Source organism: Pteronotus mesoamericanus, unplaced genomic scaffold (assembly GCF_021234165.1).
Source record: "Pteronotus mesoamericanus isolate MK-2021 breed Mesoamerican mustached bat unplaced genomic scaffold, CSHL_Meso_final scaffold_99, whole genome shotgun sequence".
NCBI classification, from domain to species: Eukaryota; Metazoa; Chordata; class Mammalia; order Chiroptera; family Mormoopidae; genus Pteronotus; species Pteronotus mesoamericanus.
This window is the reverse complement of record NW_026555330.1, coordinates 15,567,966-15,586,630: the sequence shown is the minus strand read 5'-3', so window position 1 is coordinate 15,586,630 and position 18,665 is coordinate 15,567,966. Positions and strand designations below refer to the sequence as shown.

Here is an 18,665-nt window from a genome sequence, read left to right as displayed (position 1 = left end):
GTGGAAGTTAGGAGTAGATACAATTTTAGAACAAATAGTCAAGAAATCTGCTCTAACCCTGCCCGCTCCTCTGATTGGCTGAGCTGGTTCAGAAATGTATCTGTCGATTCTGAAAGGAAGGGATCTGTACCAGTCACTGGTCCCCGCAAGCTCGTCACGGATGGCATCGGTCTGTGTTACGGTTTTCTCTATTCCGTGTAAAGATGAGAAAAGTAAGCTCAGTGTCGCCAATCTTTCCTAATATCAAAATTGAATCCAATTCATCCGGTATCAAGGACCAAGTGTATTTGGTACAAATGCTCTTTTCCCCAAAGAGAATCCCTCACCGGTGACTGGCGCTGCCCCTTCCGCGCGGGCCGACTGGGAATAAACCGCCGCGTTTGCGTCCGCAGGTTGGCACTCAGTCCCCGGAGCCACACGCACCGGGGTGGGACAAGTGTTTCTTATTTCAAATCCATTCCTATGACCTTTGAGGCAATAAGAGGGTGGTGCTTTTATGAAAGGAGAGGGCTAGGGGTCTTCCAATTGCGGGCACCCCTACAGCAGCCTGCAGGGCGGTGCTGGCTTTTCCCAGCTTGGGAAGGACTGGGGACAGTAATTTCGCGGTTCACTCGGAGCTGTGAAAATGCGGCTGCCCTTCTGAGGCAAACACCTCATGCTTGCCGGGTGCGGGACGCATGGGGAGACGGAAAGAGAATAAAAAAACCCGCTGAGCAGCTCTTGTGGGTTTCCAGGGTCCCTTTCTTATAACCTAACGCATCTGACAGTGACAGGAGGTGCCCCGCGTCTGAAGAGAAGGGCCCGGGAACGGCAGCTTGCTTGACTGGACCGTTAGAAAAGGCTGCGTGTTGTCCACACCGCCAGACGAGGAGCCCTGGCCGATGTCAAAGGTCTGCGGGCTTTTTGGCCGGCTGCTCACTCAAGGCCTCAGGACACAGACTCCGGGCGGGCAGGGCCCAGGGCACCGCCACTGACACGGGGACCAGAGGCCTCGGCCGCAGCCGGTGTCCCAGAGGACTCCCTCTGTCCGAAGACGCCGCCTAAGCGCTTTTCAGTGTTCTCTGATGGGCCAGCCCCGCGCACCACGCGCGGGCCTTGCTCACTATCACCCCCAGGTCAGAGGCGAGGGTTTCGGGGATTCAGGCGAACTCAGCATCCCAACGGGCAGCAGGCCCGTGTCCGGCTGTGGCGAGTGCCCCTTAAGCCACACTTTTCCTTTTACAAGGAACACACTATTTTCAAAGTGTATTTAAAATTTGTTTTGGAGAGCAAGAAATACTGTATGTGTGGGTTTCAGGGAATTTTCGTCACAGGCTCCGTTACAAAACTGTCACTTCCTTAACCTTCGCCGCAATCTGCTCCACAGGCATTTGCAGGGAGACTTTTCAGCACAGGCTCCTTCTGCCAGGGGCCACCGTTCCCCCGTCAGCCCAGGGCTCTGGGGAGGTAAATTCACCACTAGGCGATCCTCCTGTTCCAAATCCCACCTGACGGTGACTTTAAAGACATTGGGCTGGTCCAAGGACTTCCCAGGGCCTCAAAGAACACACGTGTCTCCCGGCCACTGTTCCTTCATTCTCACCTTCTCTTTCCCTCTGATCCTGTTCCCACGTCCCTAAGGTTGCAACCAGCCTCCCCCTTAAGAGAAGGCCTCATGCACCCTGGAGGCAGTGCTTCCACCAGGCAGATGGGCGTTTAGATCTGTTTTATTTCTTTCTGTGCATCAGGCGCTGGTGCCCAACCCCTAATGGGAGTGGCTGTAGGATCAAGTCCTCTTTTAACGTCCCAGGAAACAAAAGCAACTGAAGAGGAGAAAACGACCTGTGCACAAGGTCACTGGAGGGCAGGGAGGTCGCAGGCGCCCTCCTGGGGAATCGGGTGCCCAAAGGGGACCCTGGGGGCACAACCCCGTCACTCCGGGCAGCAGAATTCCAAGTCGTGGGTACATTTGCATAACAAGGGCATTTGCTCTCTGGCATCCGGACAGCCCTCTTCCGACCACTCTTAGATACTAAGCTGGTTGGAAAACGCTGCAGGCAGGTCAGACAACTCCCGGCCTTGCCAAGAGTCCTGACACAACCCAAGGGTACTTCTGGTGAGGAAATCTGCGGAGACGTTAGGGGGCTTGTGTGAGAAATTAAACCCAAAACGAGCCGTTTATGAAGCCTCCGGGCGGTGCAAGATTAAAAGATCAAACCAGGCCCGGGCTGTGTTCCCCACACTGGTTACTGTGGCAACGAAATAAACCCAGCTGTAGGCATTCTTTAGTGACTATGCCTGGGAGGTAAAACGTGAGGAAATCATAAATAGTTTAAGTCTGAAAACTTTACACCAAAGCCTGAATAGTTACAGTTCTTTTGAGACAATTTGAGTGGCTCTGAAAAGAGCCTTTGGGTTTGGGGTTCAGGAGTCCAAGCGTCTTCCTTGCGGGTCTACTTGGAGCTGGTGTACTTGGTGACGGCCTTGGTGCCCTCGGACACGGCGTGCTTGGCCAGCTCGCCGGGCAGCAGCAGGCGCACGGCCGTCTGGATCTCCCGCGACGTGATGGTCGAGCGCTTGTTGTAGTGCGCCAGGCGCGACGCCTCGCCCGCGATGCGCTCGAAGATGTCGTTGACGAACGAGTTCATGATGCCCATGGCCTTGGACGAGATGCCCGTGTCCGGGTGCACCTGCTTCAGCACCTTGTACACGTACACCGAGTAGCTCTCTTTGCGGCTGCGCTTGCGCTTCTTGCCGTCCTTCTTCTGCGCCTTGGTCACCGCCTTCTTGGAGCCCTTCTTCGGGGCGGGCGCGGACTTGGCTGGTTCCGGCATGATCCCGAGTACAGCTAGCCTGGAAAGGGAAAGGTTTAGCACACTGTGTTGCGTCCCTTTTATATAGAATCTGACATGCAAATAAGGTGCTAAAATCCTTTGTCTGATTGGTGGATATTCCAAGCCACGTCAAAAAAAAGATACCTCTGCCCAATCAGACGAAAGAATGAGAAATGTGCCCTGTTTTTGAGTTAAGATGAAGCCGCAGTCTAAACCAATGACGTATCTCTTTCGCGCCCAAAAAGGTTTATAAAAAGGGCTGCCTCTGCACTGCCAGGATCTGCTAGTAGACTTTAGAGCTCACCATGTCTGGACGCGGAAAGCAGGGCGGCAAGGCGCGCGCCAAGGCCAAGACGCGCTCGTCGCGGGCCGGCCTCCAGTTCCCGGTGGGGCGCGTGCACCGCCTGCTGCGCAAGGGCAACTACGCCGAGCGCGTCGGGGCCGGCGCGCCCGTGTACCTGGCGGCCGTGCTGGAGTACCTGACGGCCGAGATCCTGGAGCTGGCGGGCAACGCGGCCCGCGACAACAAGAAGACGCGCATCATCCCGCGCCACCTGCAGCTGGCCATCCGCAACGACGAGGAGCTCAACAAGCTGCTGGGCAAGGTGACCATCGCGCAGGGCGGCGTCCTGCCCAACATCCAGGCCGTGCTGCTGCCCAAGAAGACCGAGAGCCACCACAAGGCCAAGGGCAAGTAAAAGCCTGCAGCGCGGGGCCGCCACTCGGCACTTGAAACCAAAGGCTCTTTTCAGAGCCACCCACCTTCTCACCAAAAGGGCTTGCATAACCGTCGCCGTCATTTCTCCACCTACAAGTAGGTGGCGGTATGAAAACCCCCAGGACCTGCAAGTACCCACTTGAAATCTGCAATAAAAAAGAACTTGCTGCAGCCCCGTAAAACAGGCACACAGATACTTTGTATCCTGTAATGAAGGGGGTCGAGCAGCAGCCCTCAGGCTTGGAAGTGAAGCGCTTAGCGGTCTCAGTCCCGGTAGGGAAATAGCACCACCCACTTCCCCTGAAAAGCCAAAATGCTGGAATCTGCGTGTGTCCTTTTTTTCAATACTAGGGTTCTACGTGTTGTCACAAAGAGTCAGTTCAGTCAGCGTTGTAAGCCGTTGCTCACACTTTATACACCAAGAAATTCCAAAAACTGATGAAACGGGTCTCTGGCCCCTCCTTTACTGAGGGTAGATGCAGCTCTGGGCCAGGACAGAAGTTCTGACTGGCCACGTAGGACACGTCAGGGAGGAACTGAGACCACGCCTCAGCGTGTTCAAATTGTTTTGTGAAAATGTGCACTGTAGACACACACACACACACACACACACACACATACACACAATGATATGCACCCTGTATATTCAAGGAAACCTGCTGTCAGGAAGCGTAAAATATGAATAAAAGAAATAATAGAACAGAGGAGTGAAAGATGTCCGATCACATCAGGGCGGGCCTTTTAAATTTTGCTGATATTGGCATTGACCATTTTTAGTTTATCTCCTTTTCAGAAAACAAGAAATGAAGTGCACTGAAATCTACACTAAATGAAACCTCGTTTTTATAGATTTACTTTAAAGTGGAATATAAACCCAAAAGAAAAACTTTTATTCCACTGTTAGTGGAAATCTAATCGTATTTCTCAAGAATGCAAACAAAAGCAAGCAGGTCACAGCGTGGGACCTACGAACCAGACCGATCTGCTCTTAATGCATAAGCTCATAAACCAGCTATTTTCTGTGGCCTCCTGGCTCAGACAACGGCAGCTGTTAGCCCTAAACAGAAACAGAGAAGGGATTGGACTGTGGAGCGCGTCACCCCTTTTCTAGTAATTGACCAATCACCTCGTTAACTGTGGAGCGCGTCACCCCGCTTCTAATAATTGACCAATCACCTCGTTTACTTTTCAGCCAGTGGTTTCCTTGCGCGGGACTTTTGAAAAAGCGCACAACCAATCAGAATGTTCTCGAGGATATATAAAGCCTACTTCTTCCTCCTTGTTCAAGTCAGTACTTTCTATCACTATTCTTGAAATGGCTCGCACCAAGCAGACAGCACGCAAGTCGACGGGCGGCAAGGCGCCGCGCAAGCAGCTGGCCACCAAGGCGGCCCGCAAGAGCGCGCCGGCCACGGGCGGCGTGAAGAAGCCGCACCGCTACCGGCCCGGCACGGTGGCGCTGCGCGAGATCCGGCGCTACCAGAAGTCGACCGAGCTGCTGATCCGCAAGCTGCCGTTCCAGCGGCTGGTGCGCGAGATCGCGCAGGACTTCAAGACGGACCTGCGCTTCCAGAGCTCGGCCGTCATGGCGCTGCAGGAGGCGTGCGAGGCGTACCTGGTGGGCCTGTTCGAGGACACCAACCTGTGCGCCATCCACGCCAAGCGCGTCACCATCATGCCCAAGGACATCCAGCTGGCGCGCCGCATCCGCGGGGAGCGGGCGTGAGCTGCCCTCGGCGAGTGGCAACCTTGAACCCAAAGGCTCTTTTCAGAGCCACCCACACTTTCAGTTAAAAGAGCTGTATGCAAATTACTTGGGCTCTAGCTGGCACCCTTAATTCAGGGATTTTTGCAAATACATGCGAACGCACCGAGCGTGCGGAAGTGTCATCGCCTGCACTGGTGAAACTGAGTAACTCCAAACTTAAAGGCAATCCTCCTCAATTGTTGACAACAGTTCACGCCTTTTGTGCTATAAAGGTAGACCCCCTCAGCCCCTGCGAGCAGCGCAGCAGCTGGGGTTTGCTCAGGTCTGGGCACAGCCCTGTGGGCCCTCCCCCACCTGGGAGCCCGGGACGCAGAGGAGCGCATCAGGAAATAGGTCAGAGCCCAGAATTGGCCTGTCCCAGCGCTGATCTAACCCACTACACGGTTCTTAAGGGTCACCTCCCTTTTTTTTTTTTTTTCAGAATTAGCTATAATTTTCCTAGTTGTGTATTAAGTTACAGTTTTAATTGTCTTGACGTTTTTGCTTGAAATTGATTGGGGACATTTAGGTGGAGATTTGTCTTCATAAAGTTACTGCGTAATCCTTGACTTGTTTACAGGAGTCAAGTGGGACTGGTTGGTCTGCAGTTTCCTCTGAAGCGCCCACTGTCTCCTACCCTCCCTCCCGGACAGCTTTGTGCCCGGGAAGTGGATAGGTTATGTGCAAGTTTGCCCCAAAGCAGGAGCTGCGCTGACTCCCGGGAGGTAGGGTGTAAATGGTTTGCAGGTGCGCTGAGGGGTGCCTGCGATAGCCGGGTTGTTTCCTTGTGTCTCAGGTAGTTGGGAAGGGGCAGCGTTGGGTTACCTTGGGACATCGATTCTGAGAGGTGAGGTTCCTTACCCACAATCCTGTGTTGCACTAGGACTAGGGTTGGATGTAGGGTGTGCATTTTCCACTGACCCCTCCTCGCACTTTGTTCCTGTGTGTTTGGTCATTGATCATTGAGAAACTAGTGCTGTGGAGACATGTCTGATGCTTTTTCATGTGAGTTTCCATCGCAGGGTAAAGTTAAAAGGGAAGTAGTTTTGGCTTTCCTGTGAAGTCTTTGTCCTTTTCTCACAGAACAACGAGGGCATTGTATCACTGATAATCGGTCCTCAGGATTTCTAATGAGCCCATTGGCAGCAGAACTGAAGGCTGAGCCCAGAGGACTTTAGAGTCTGGGGACAAGTAGCAGTATGGGCACCGCTCGGACCTTGCTGGAGATGCGGAGTCGCAGAGCCATCCAGGTCGGCCTGACGGTTCAAGTTCCCCTCAGGCGATTCCCACGGAGGCCAGTTTTAGATGCCTGTTCTCTAAGCGGTTCTTTGGGTCTCATCAGGAAAAGCAGCCTGCCTATGGACTCTCTCCAGTAGGAAGTATTTGCAAATTGCATGTTTCTTTCTATCATGTAATTAAATGTTCTCTAAAGCAATGGCCCATGACCAAGTGCACCTAAGGCCTTTGATTCCACTATAGGTCCGAGGTCTCCGTGTTGAGTGCACAGGACAGCTGGCATGTTTCCTGCAGGAGCCGAGGAAAACCCACCGACATAAAAGGCTGCACAGGGGCAGATAGGACTGGACCTTGTGTCCCGGACAGGTGCCCTTGCAATGCCCATTGGGACCAGCTGGGTGTCGCTGGACTCCAGACTCAGGCTGAGCTCTTTCACAGAACGCAGGAGCCTGACCATGCGGGTCTCCCTCCGGGTCTGGGGCATCTTCCCGATGTCCGCAGCCCCGGGCTCACTGCGCACCGCTGCTTCTAGGCTCCCGGTGCCATCAGGCCCTGTGCGCGTCAAAATGATAATTTCATTCTAACTAGAGTGATATTAACTCATTTTCTTTCCCACGGAAACCATTCTTGCCAGTATTTACAATTCATTCGTGTTGCATTAGGACACGTCTCTGTCCTTCTGAAGACTTGGGGACTCATCAGCTTTCTTGAATCTTATTTGTGCTGCCTGTAGGCATGACATGGGGTAGGGACTGCCATGGCCCCCATTTTGATCTTCCTTTCTTAGTTCATCATTAAACACCTCAAGCTTCCTTGGCAGCCAGACAAGGCCATTTCTTTTGGTCCATGGCGTCTTAGCAAAGGTGAAATTTTACCGCCTCTCAGGGCTTCAACAAATGTGCGTGGGTACTAACTTGCCCCTTTTTCTTCCTTCAAGACAGAATGTGAGTGTGATGGCCGAAGCCGGAGCAAACCTCCTGGACCACGGGGTGGATGGGGCCTATGAAGGAGAACAGGGGCATTACCTCAATGCAATGGAAGCGCCCAATCCAGTGCCAAGCCGGCCATTTCCAAGGCCATGGAACAGAATGGCTCACAGACCAATTGAAGTGCCCGTGTTCCATGATTCATTTGTTTTGAATGAACCTTAAATGTACAGCAAGACGTGACGGGAAAGAGGCTGGGCAAGATACCACATTCCTCATAGACTGTGAATGGGGCAGTCGCCCTACTTGAATGCCTGGTTTTGTGTTTCACACATTTCTCCCTGACCTTTCCTCCTCCCTCCCCCTCCTTCCTGCCAGGAGCTCCCTCTGGGCTGAGGGGGGAATGGAGGACCACGTCTTTGGAGGAGCAGGGGCTGGGCGGACCGGGAGTGTGCACCTGGCCCCCCATCTCTCCAGCAGAGCACACACGGTGGATCAAACGCCTTCAATCTCCTGTGAACTACATTCCACAACCGAACTCTGAAGGCTGCCCATTTTTGCATTTCCTGTGTCCCTGTCTCCTCCGTTCCCACCTTCTTTGGCCCCCTCTACCCCCCAGAGCTGCCTCCAGGGAAACTGAAAACTTAAGATCAACTCAGCTTTTGCCAATGATAAGTCGACCTTTAGACAGACGCTCCCCGCGTCGTTTGCTCACTGTTTACCCATTTTGGATGAGGGGCCCCCTGAGGGCTGCTCGCTGGCCTTTTCCTACCAGCGCCTGTCGCTGTCTGAACGCCAACCGGCCTCCGTAGGCGGACCCAGGGACCTAGCCCCCCACCCGCCCTCCCGTTAGAGAAGTCCAGGCACTCAGACTGGCATAGCCCGTTCCATCCCGACCCCAGGGCCCACGGAGGAGCCCAAGAGGGTGGATCAAACGGGTCACATTCAGGCACCTATGTGCTTGTTAATCGAGGACTTGAAAAGTCACAGCTGAAACTGTGTTGTTGATTCTGTCTGTAGAAGGAGAGACTGACCATGCCAAAGTCATTCCCCCAAACGAAGAGGCCTTGTTTTTGGCCCAACTCAGGTTTCCGTTTGTAACTTTCTCTTGTAAAACCCACTCGATGCTTTTCAAAGCAGCCCCAAAGGCCTATTACTTGCATAATGAAAGGTTTGAATTAGTTCTTTTACAGGTCCCCTTTAGGCTCCGTCCTAGCCCAGTCACTTCCGTTTACTAAAAACTAACCTTACCCAGTAGACAGTACCATATTGTCAGCAGTGACCCATAAAAACAGCTTCTTTAAAGAGATGGTCCGTTTTAAATTATGTCAACATCTATGACAACACTCACGTTAGAGCTCTTTTATGTGACAACGTGGGTGGCTCTGAAAAGAGCCTTTGGGGTTCAGGAGTCCAAGCTACTTCCTTGCGGGTCTACTTGGAGCTGGTGTACTTGGTGACGGCCTTGGTGCCCTCGGACACGGCGTGCTTGGCCAGCTCGCCGGGCAGCAGCAGGCGCACGGCCGTCTGGATCTCCCGCGACGTGATGGTCGAGCGCTTGTTGTAGTGCGCCAGGCGCGACGCCTCGCCCGCGATGCGCTCGAAGATGTCGTTGACGAACGAGTTCATGATGCCCATGGCCTTGGACGAGATGCCCGTGTCCGGGTGCACCTGCTTCAGCACCTTGTACACGTACACCGAGTAGCTCTCCTTGCGGCTGCGCTTGCGCTTCTTGCCGTCCTTCTTCTGCGCCTTGGTCACCGCCTTCTTGGAGCCCTTCTTCGGGGCGGGCGCGGACTTGGCGGGCTCGGGCATGATGCAGAGTTTTCTAACAAGAAAACAGAAGAATGAGTGTTGTGTCTAAGGCTGGGCTATATTTGTAGGGCTTCTATGCAAATAGGTGCTTAGCCAAGCTCATCCCTGATTGGATGAAGTCATCCAGTAGCAATCTTCCACGCAATCAAGGGAATTTCAGAGCTACTTAATGAGGAAGTCGCCCTGAACTCTCTTCTTCCTTTTGCAAGTTTTAATATTCACAACAGTGCAAAAAAAAGTAATGTTTTGAAAATAGTACGTATTTATGAACCTTGTCTCTTCTATCCAGATCTAAAGAGACAAAACGTAACACCAATTCTTGACGGTACTTTTCCCGTGAAATCATCACTGAGCTGCTAATGGTAGAAAAATGCACCTAGAAGTCAGCTGCATGTTTAAATGCACTCAAAGGTACGCCATGGACTTTCCAGGTGCTCTCAGCACTGCCGGCAACAAGTAAGCTTTTGAAGACTCAAAGAACCACCTCACTTCTCCAGTGATAGAATTTTTGTTACACCAAGCAGAGTATCCGAAAGGGGTACCAGTGTCCGTGGAAGGCTAGAAAGTGTGAAATAGGCTGCTTGCACTGCTGCAATAAAATATCTCTTCAAGGTCAAAAGTTTTTTTAAAAGATGAAACTGGATGGCATTGATCATATTCAAACGCGGAGTTTTTTTAGAAGATTGAGAAACCCTGGATCTTTTATTGTCTCTTCCCAAACTTAACTTCCCAAAAAGGAGATTAAGGAAATTGTTAAGGAGATTAAACAAAACCAATTAAGAAATGCTTAGAACATGTCAAAATACAGGGTGCATCAAGGGCGGAGGACTTAGTTAAAAAATACTGAGCACTTTCAATGGGTGATTTTTAAAGACCTGATAGCCAATCACAAGGACTATTTAGCTACTGAATTTATGGCGCGAAATTTGAACATTCAGACCAATCAGGAGGAGTTTGACGTTATAAATAGAAGGAAGCACAGCAGTATCTCCAGTTGTGAACGTTGTTTGCAATCTCTTAGCATGGCTCGTACCAAGCAGACGGCGCGCAAGTCGACGGGCGGCAAGGCGCCGCGCAAGCAGCTGGCCACCAAGGCGGCCCGCAAGAGCGCGCCGGCCACGGGCGGCGTGAAGAAGCCGCACCGCTACCGGCCCGGCACGGTGGCGCTGCGCGAGATCCGGCGCTACCAGAAGTCGACCGAGCTGCTGATCCGCAAGCTGCCGTTCCAGCGGCTGGTGCGCGAGATCGCGCAGGACTTCAAGACGGACCTGCGCTTCCAGAGCTCGGCCGTCATGGCGCTGCAGGAGGCGTGCGAGGCGTACCTGGTGGGCCTGTTCGAGGACACCAACCTGTGCGCCATCCACGCCAAGCGCGTCACCATCATGCCCAAGGACATCCAGCTGGCGCGCCGCATCCGCGGGGAGCGGGCGTGAGCTGCCCTCGGCGAGTGGCAACCTTGAACCCAAAGGCTCTTTTCAGAGCCACCCACACTTTCAGTTAGAAGATCTGTGAGCCAAGAAATGTAATCTTCCTAAGGGAAGTGTTGGGGGAGGGCGGGGGAGTACGCGCCGCAGTTGCCTGGGGAGAGCTCTGGCCTCCCACCTCCTCCGAGCACCTGGGTGACTCCGCCTGCACGCACCGCGGACAGCACAGCGCTCGCCCAGGCTCTGGGCACTCGTGGCTGCGCAGTCGGTGACAGCAAAACCGCTTGTTTTCTAAGCGACTGGAAAGGGTTAATAGGTTGCCTATTTAACAGTTTTGAACATTGTGACTTTAAAGTTGTAATATTAGATGCTCCTTTATACATTGTAATTTATGGGTGGAAGGTAGGGGTACCAAGTTTAATTAAACTGGAGGTGGGGTAATGGGGAAGAAATTTAAAAAGTCCCTCTGCAGAAAGCTTTTAATAGTTTTATTTGCAACAGCCTTAAAATAGAAACAACTATCTTTTGGGGGACAAATGGTTAGTACACAGACTAAAGTGTTGAGTTGTGGGGTGGGGTACATATGATACCTGACCAGCTGAGGGGAGGCCTGCCTGGCGCCCTATCAGCTTAGGGACCAGAAGGTACGACCTAGGATGGTCTGAAATGGAAAAGCTTTCTACCTAACAGCGAGTTACCGTGGGCAGTCCATTCCGAGGCCGGTATCTTCCCTGACAAAGGCCAGTCTTCCCCTCAACTGCTCCTGCCTCTGGTCTGTTTGCCTCTAACAGCAAACTTTTGGGATGTCGGGGTGTCCCCTTTCTGCCTACCCTCCGGGCGCAGACCCCTGCAGCGGAATGGAGGCCACAGGTCCCCTCATTGTCGTTGTTATCATGCTAATTGTTGCAGGTTCACTATGAAATACAAATGCAAAAGAACTGCTTGTTTGTGTGACTTTTCACCCACTGCCCGAGCTTCCCTGTTTTGCTGTCTCCCAGCTCCCTGAACGAGCGACAGGGCATCCCCTGTGACCCTCCTGTCTCCCCTTTGATCCTGAGGTGAAAGGTAAGCGCTCCAATGGCCACTTCCGGGAGCGTTTCCTCAGTCCATTATTTGCTTCCGTGACAACTGTCCTCAGTTTGGCTCCGATAGAATCATTAAAGTTCTCTACAGGTTTTAACGTCCCTTACACTGCCGACACAAATTCCCATTCCCCGATACAACTGAATTCTACTCAGCCGTCAAACCGGAAGCTATTGATACCTGGAACAACCTGGCTGCATCCCAAGGGCATAATGCTGAGTGGGGAAGGACAGCCAATGTCAGCGGTTACAGCGTGTGGTTCCGCTCACGTGCCCCTCGGAAAAGGACGAGCCCCGCGGGGGACACCGGGTGAGTGAGGCCCGGGAGGGGGGAGAGGCGCGTGCGTGTGAGCACGAAGGGGCCACATACGGAGTCCCCCGGTGACAGAGAAGCTTCGTAAGGGCAGCACAGTCGTGGCCACGTGACTCCGCCCGCGGGGCAGGCGTGCGCAGGGTCTGCCACGCGCAGGCCCAGGCGAGACCCTCGCCATCTGGTCGACTGAACAAAGCTTGGAGTCTTGTGACTGTAATTTGCCAATGTCCATTTCTTGGTTTTGATATTACAATTATATTAAGGGAAACTGGGTTTAGGGACTGTATTCCCAGTTAACTGTTCTTAAAAAGCTGCACCAATCAGCAGTCGCTACTGTGTATCGCTTAGGATTCTATGACTTGCTTAACAAAACAATGTGATTTTTCAAAAACACAGTTTTTCTCTTTCTGGCTGTTCTAGTGATGAGATATCCATTTGGTTGAGTTTTGGTTTGTTTACCTTGGTCCATGTTTTTGGAAATAATTGCTGCTTCTACCTAAAAATAAACTAAATGGAGTTTCACAGTGGTATTTGTGACCTCAAATTTTTCGATGCTGTAACTTGGGTGAGTTTCCATGGCCTTTGGGACAGTGTGCTGGGTGCATCAAAAGTGCACAATGTTAAGGGACAGAAACCACGGGGCCCCAATGGTGTCGCCTGCGCTAAAATCCCCAGACCTAGATTCAGTACCTGATCTCATTATAGTTTCAATCTCTCCCGCAAACAGCATAATGAACAAGTGTGGAATTGTCTGGTGGAGCAGCAGCAAGGTAACCTGTCACCTGGGCCCTTGCCGCCCCCTGGAAAGATGAGAAAATCTGCATGATAAAGCCCTCCCGCTCACTTTCCCCAAAGAGAGATCCTCTCCTTTCTTTGTTGCATTCTTTGGGGCTCGCTTGCCCCATCCTTGGCCCTGCAAAAGCTTTCCACGCCTTAAGGGGACCCGCTCTGGGGACCCTTCCAGCTGTAAGTGGGGTGTGGTCTGATTGCGAACTGATTAAAAAGCCAATTAGATCTTCAAATTTACTCGGTTGAATTCTGTTTTTAACAACAATAAAAACCATCTCTTGTTTGGAACTTTGTATTCTAAGGCTGTCATTTCCATTCTAATGCTCTCATGTTTTATGTCGCCTTAACGCATTTCTAAAATAACGCAGACATCTCACAAGGACTGCGTTTTTATTATTGTCATTTGCATAAAATTGCGTTTCCTCCTTCGAGCTGACAACAGCCTGAGAGGAATGCCGGGCCCCAGGCCCGGACAAGGACGCGCGCCCCCCCCCCCCACGCCCTACCCTCCGGAGTAACAGGCCCCTGGCGGTTCACACTCTTTTCCGCCGAAATCCTTCACTGTGTGAGCGCCTATGATCAATTTTTTTCAACTTGAAGCACACGGTACTTGCTGGTGTTATTCTGGAAACATTTTCAAATCCTTCCGTGTGCTTTAGTCAGAAGTCGGGGCGACGGGAATTGGCTGCATAAGCCAGCCATGTGGCTGACAACAGCACAATTATTGACAAGTATGTATCCTTTTTTATGGATAAGGCCACTGAAACCCAGTTTAACAAACGGCCAATACCAGCTGAGGCCGGCAGCTCAGGGACTCCAAGCCCAGGGCCTGGCTGGGTTGCTTGGCAACTAGCTTGCCGATTCCTTTGTTTCCTGCGCTTTGTAATTGTTTCATTTCCAGCGTGGAAATGATCCAATGACATCCACGGGATGGACAAATCCTGAAACACACACAGCAACGAGGTGGTGTCTTTTGTGTACACGATAGCCACCCGTGTTTAGGATTTCTTATTTTCTGAGTAAGAAAACCTCCAGGCCCCGCCGTCACACCGGGCTTCCGCGGCAGGGGCGGGGCTTGGGCGCCCCGCCCCTTCCGGTCTGTTTCACCCGAGGCCCGCCCAGTGGTTACTTAAGCGGCTGCAGCGGCTGCTGTAGGGACAAACGTCGCAGCGGTTACTCTTTCACCATGTCCGGTCGCGGCAAAGGCGGGAAGGGCCTCGGCAAAGGCGGCGCCAAGCGCCACCGCAAGGTGCTGCGCGACAACATCCAGGGCATCACCAAGCCCGCCATCCGGCGCCTGGCGCGGCGCGGCGGCGTGAAGCGCATCTCCGGGCTCATCTACGAGGAGACGCGCGGGGTGCTCAAGGTCTTCCTGGAGAACGTGATCCGGGACGCCGTCACCTACACGGAGCACGCCAAGCGCAAGACGGTCACGGCCATGGACGTGGTCTACGCGCTCAAGCGCCAGGGCCGCACCCTCTACGGCTTCGGCGGCTGAACCATCCGTCCCCGCGTCTTTGTCTCCACCAAAAGGCCCTTTTCAGGGCCGCCCACCTCTCGGAAAGAGCTGTGTGCGCCTTTCGTGTTTAGATGGTTCTGCGAACACGCCTTTTGGGTTTGATTCCAGCGTCATTTTATGGTCGGTGGTTCCTCCGTGAACGGCCTAAATCTTTGCGGAGGGGCACAGGTTTCGCATCGCCCTCGGCTCATCGGGAGGGAGCGAGGCTGGGACAGGGGCAGGCGGTACAACGCCAAAGCAAACTTGGAGTGGGGTTGTCCCTGCTAGTCACTATCACGCGCAACGCAGGAGGGACTTGGAGTCCCCAGATCTTTCTTTGGCCGGGACTCCCCCGCCCCTTGTCCGCCGGAGAGTATCAGGTACGGGCCTGGTTGGCCAGAGGGCCTGGGCGCGCCGCTGAGCCCGGTTTTAGTCCCGTGGTGGTTGGGTGGCGGCGCGGGATCGGTAAATGTGCATAAATTACGAGTCCGAGAGGGTGTTGCCGCCGCCCACAGGAACCCAGAGACTAAAATAAGAATTGCAACAAAAATGCTGGGTGTTAATTCGTAACTTGCCCGGGGAGAGAAGGGCCCAGTCTGGCCTCACTTAACGCCCTCCTCCGCCCAGGTACCTAACTGTCTTCACTTGTGCCCGCCCCTCAAAGAAAAGGTGGGCTTGAGTTAAAATGTAACTGACTGGGTCTGGCCGATTTCTATCCTCAAGCCGCCCCGCCCTGAGCCCGAGGCCGAACAGCCTGCGCGTCACCCTGCGCCAGGCCAAGGGGTCGGGCTCTAACTCGGATGTTCTGCTCCCTCTGCGCCCCGAGGCCTCACCTCGCGTTTGCGAAGGGGGTGCCCCTCCCGCGGTCACGGCCCCAGGCCCCTTTCTCCTCGCCTACCGCCCCCTTAGTTCACCTTAATCTTAACTCTGCCTTCCGTAAATCGTAAGGTTTGTTTCCTCGTTTAAAAAAAAAAATGGACCATTCAAACGCAACAGTGTTTATCAAAAGTTTTTAAATACAAAGTATGTCCTCAAATGGATGCATCAGCCAATTCAATTATTTCCATTTTTGATGCAACGCTTCAGAAAAGCATTTTTGTTTGCTTTGAGAAAAGTTTTTAATGGAAGACTGAAGTTTATCATATACACAAGTCATGTCCGACATTTGAGAAAATGTTGTTTACAGAAATCATTATAGATTAAAAATGTTTACTATCTGTATTGTATACAATAGGAGTACCAGGCTCCAGCAAAGGAAGTCTGATATCAAGCCTGCATTACACAGTGCCTGCTGCTTGCCCTAGACCTGGAGCCGAGGTAAACTGGGCCGCGCTGGGCTGCCCAGGATAATGCCCCTGGGGCGCGGCGCTGCCGAGGGTCCCTCCCTGACACTAGAGGAATCGGAATCGGCAGGCGGACCGACGGAGGCTGCAGCGTCCGGTGGGGACAGAGGTCCAGGAGCCTCGTTTCCGTCATGCCTGGTGGGGGGTAAAGGTGGGGAGGCCCCCTCAAGGCTGCAAACTTGAGTTTACATTTGAAAGAAACCGCAACATGCACAGTTTATCGCAGGGTATTCGGCCCTTGGATAGTCTGATTTGTAGGTTTTTCTGTGCAACTTTAATAAACGAGAATGAGAGTGGGCCATTCTACGGTAAAACTGTGGACGCATTAAACTCCGTTCATACTCCAAACTGCCCCGAGAGGCAGACTCCGCAGTTGTCCCGGGCGCGGGCCCCAGGGAGCGCGCGGTCCTTCTTTCCCGCCACGTCCCCATAACAGCACACACTTCCTTCCCCTCTCTCTCCCTGGGGTCGTGGCGGGACACCTCTTTGACGCTCTAGCCTTTGCAGGGAAGTCCGATGCGACCTCTGCCTTCCCTCTCCACGTCCATGGCTGGGCCTGCGAATTAAAGGGATGTAAGAGTGGAGGGGGGCAGAGGAGCTCACCCCCAACACGGACCACGTCGGCGTGTGACTTATTTTGACCTCAAGGCAGTGAAGACCCAGCAGACTCAGAAAACACTTTCATGCCTAAGAGAATCGAGTAGCGGCCTGTCCCGTGACGAGCGCCGTTTACCGGTTGCTTTGGCCTGAACGGGTGCCTGGGGGCCAGGAGCCGACCGATCACCAGATCTCCGCTCCCAGCTCCGTGAGCGGCCTCCTCCCTTTGGCGCCAGGCCCCGCCTCGTTCCGAGTTCAGGCCGGGGACGAGTCTCCGGGCCCCACTGCCATTGGGTCTTCTTTTTTCTGGTGCTTTTGTATGAACACAATTAACATGGCTTTTCTCCTGTTAATCTGTCCTATGTGAATTTGATTGTTAGACCAGCCAAAAAGCCCAGAAGGGAAGAAGAGGAAATGTGTTCGCCCCGAAGAAACACATTAACAGGAGAAAAGTGTGCAAGGGCACCTACTAGAGAGTTTACCTGACTGGGGACCGTCGTAGGGAAAGGAAGACCTGGGCAAGCCGCTGTGACCTGGCCGCCGTGGTGTGGAGCGACCGTCGGGCAGGGCGCAGGCGGGTAGAGTGCGGCCACTGCAGGACCCGGATGGTACCCTGGGAGGCAGAAGTTACTCCTGAAGGACGTCCAGCTGGGCCTGAAAATTAAGTGGACATAAGACAGATTCACAGGAGACAAGCGAACAAATTGTGTTTAATATTGTTCCATGTATAGGCAAGTCTTCCCAGGAAAGTGAAGAGCCCAAAAGTGATTGGCCCTTGTATCCTGCGTTTAACAGAATGGGCTTTGTCAACTCATGACCAAAACGTCCGGACAGGCGGAAGGAAGATAAGGGTTCCCTAACTAGGTCTGTCGGTGCAGGTTTCTCTCAGCCTCAGCCTCCCTTCCGATTACAGGAACGCCCGTTTGGGCGTGTCCAAGGAGGGCGCGTTTCACACGGGGCCGCCATCTTCTCTCGGAAGGACAGGCGGGGTCAGGGCCCCACTTTTGCACCTGCTTCATTTCCACTGTCTTTAACTCAAAATAGTCCTTATGCCAAAGAGGCATATTTTAAAGGGGCGGATTCTGCCACCGTGCATGGACGCTCCGGTTCTTCCCTGGGCGCCTGAGTGGTGATCTGCCAGCGCACTCCCGGGGGTTGGCTCCCGGAGGACCTAGGAAGTGACAAGAATGGACCTCGGGGGGTAGCTCTCTGGGGAGAATCGGAAACAGGCATAGGACCCCAAAAAGCTGGGAAAGATCAGGGGGAAACCTAGGACCTGGGCGAGGAGAGGCGCCCCACAGCCTCATGAGGAGCCTGGGAAGGCAGGGGAACAACCGGGGTCAGGTGGAGCAGAGGTTAAACCCTTAGCATAACTTTGCATTTGGAGATGAGTAAGTCACTGTTACCCATGACAACTCTACTTGTTAGTGAGTGGTCCATTCAGAAACCATAATCTTAGTGACTCGAGTATTCAAGCCTTGAAAATTTGATAAAATGGGAAGGATCTGTCTAGTAATTGACGGGGTTGGGGATCAAGCTGAGAGATACTGAAATATATTTACATTCAGGATGGGGTAAAAGTAGGTTTATAGTTGCTCGTATGGAAAATAATCCAATAATATATAATACAAGAATAAACTTTCACATACAACTGTAAACCTACTCTTTCTTGCATATGGTAGAGAAGAAACCAGGAGAGAGACTATTAAAAATTTAAGTTGGGATGTTATGGTTAGAGTAGGAGGACCAGCTAAATTATTGTCCACCCAAGTAAGTTATTGATAGCGGACGGCACTTCCGTAAACAACTGTCCTAAGACGCCGAACAGGTGGACTGGGAGTGTTTTCACGGGGTTGGGGGCAGGGTTAAGTGGCGCGGGCGGGGAGGGGTTTAGGATGCACAGGACCTGACCTACACAGCGGCTATTGCCTGCGGGGAAACGGAGGAGGGGTGCTGGCCGGGTCACCGGGGGAAAAGGCCGCCGGTGGACAGAACTCACGAAGGAGGGTTTGAGTTAATCATCACAGTTCTGGAGCAATGACCTAAGTCGGGCTACAGGTCCACGCCCTCAGGAATGCACTGAGTGAGACAAAGATTAGGTGGTCTTTCAGGCCTGATTTTTGCTAAAAGCAGAACCAGCGTTTAACTCTGTCCGCGGCTCTCCCGGGGTTTTCCGCAGAGAGGCCCGCGCGGAACCTGGGCGCCCCCTACAGGACACCAGGTGCAAGGCAGTGCAACCTCCCGGGCAAACGAATTCTAAGGCCCCCAGAACACGGTGGAACCAATTAGCTATCGTTTACACTGGAGAACTGCTGCCATCCCAAAAGAAACTTGCTCCAGGTGGTAACAAACAGGGTGTTTCCA

At 53.0% G+C, this 18,665-nt stretch overlaps 5 protein-coding genes across 5 annotated transcripts; 3 read left to right on the top strand and 2 right to left on the bottom strand.

Moving 5' to 3' along the window:
- Nucleotides 1-2,402: 2,402 nt before the first annotated feature.
- On the bottom strand, nucleotides 2,403-2,813 carry LOC129063794 (histone H2B type 1-C/E/F/G/I). The gene has a single exon (XM_054564861.1). The coding sequence runs from the start codon at nucleotides 2,811-2,813 to the stop codon at nucleotides 2,433-2,435; it is 381 nt and encodes a 126-aa protein (XP_054420836.1). The 3' UTR covers nucleotides 2,403-2,432.
- A 305-nt stretch (nucleotides 2,814-3,118) lies between these two features.
- Nucleotides 3,119-3,517, top strand: LOC129063780 (histone H2A type 1). The gene has a single exon (XM_054564847.1). The coding sequence runs from the start codon at nucleotides 3,119-3,121 to the stop codon at nucleotides 3,509-3,511; it is 393 nt and encodes a 130-aa protein (XP_054420822.1). The 3' UTR covers nucleotides 3,512-3,517.
- A 1,305-nt stretch (nucleotides 3,518-4,822) lies between these two features.
- Nucleotides 4,823-10,720, top strand: LOC129063855 (uncharacterized). Its single transcript, XM_054564943.1, has 5 exons — nucleotides 4,823-5,253; nucleotides 7,452-7,566; nucleotides 9,008-9,141; nucleotides 9,687-9,711; nucleotides 10,194-10,720. The coding sequence occupies exons 1-5, from the start codon at nucleotides 4,847-4,849 to the stop codon at nucleotides 10,686-10,688; spliced, it is 1,176 nt and encodes a 391-aa protein (XP_054420918.1). The 5' UTR covers nucleotides 4,823-4,846; the 3' UTR covers nucleotides 10,689-10,720.
- LOC129063788 (histone H2B type 1-C/E/F/G/I) lies at nucleotides 8,874-9,283 on the bottom strand. Its single transcript, XM_054564856.1, has one exon. It carries the CDS (start codon nucleotides 9,253-9,255, stop codon nucleotides 8,875-8,877), a length of 381 nt encoding a protein of 126 aa, XP_054420831.1. The 5' UTR covers nucleotides 9,256-9,283; the 3' UTR covers nucleotide 8,874.
- A 3,326-nt stretch (nucleotides 10,721-14,046) lies between the features above and the next one.
- On the top strand, nucleotides 14,047-14,387 carry LOC129063810 (histone H4). The gene has a single exon (XM_054564876.1). It carries the CDS (start codon nucleotides 14,050-14,052, stop codon nucleotides 14,359-14,361), a length of 312 nt encoding a protein of 103 aa, XP_054420851.1. The 5' UTR covers nucleotides 14,047-14,049; the 3' UTR covers nucleotides 14,362-14,387.
- Nucleotides 14,388-18,665: the final 4,278 nt, after the last annotated feature.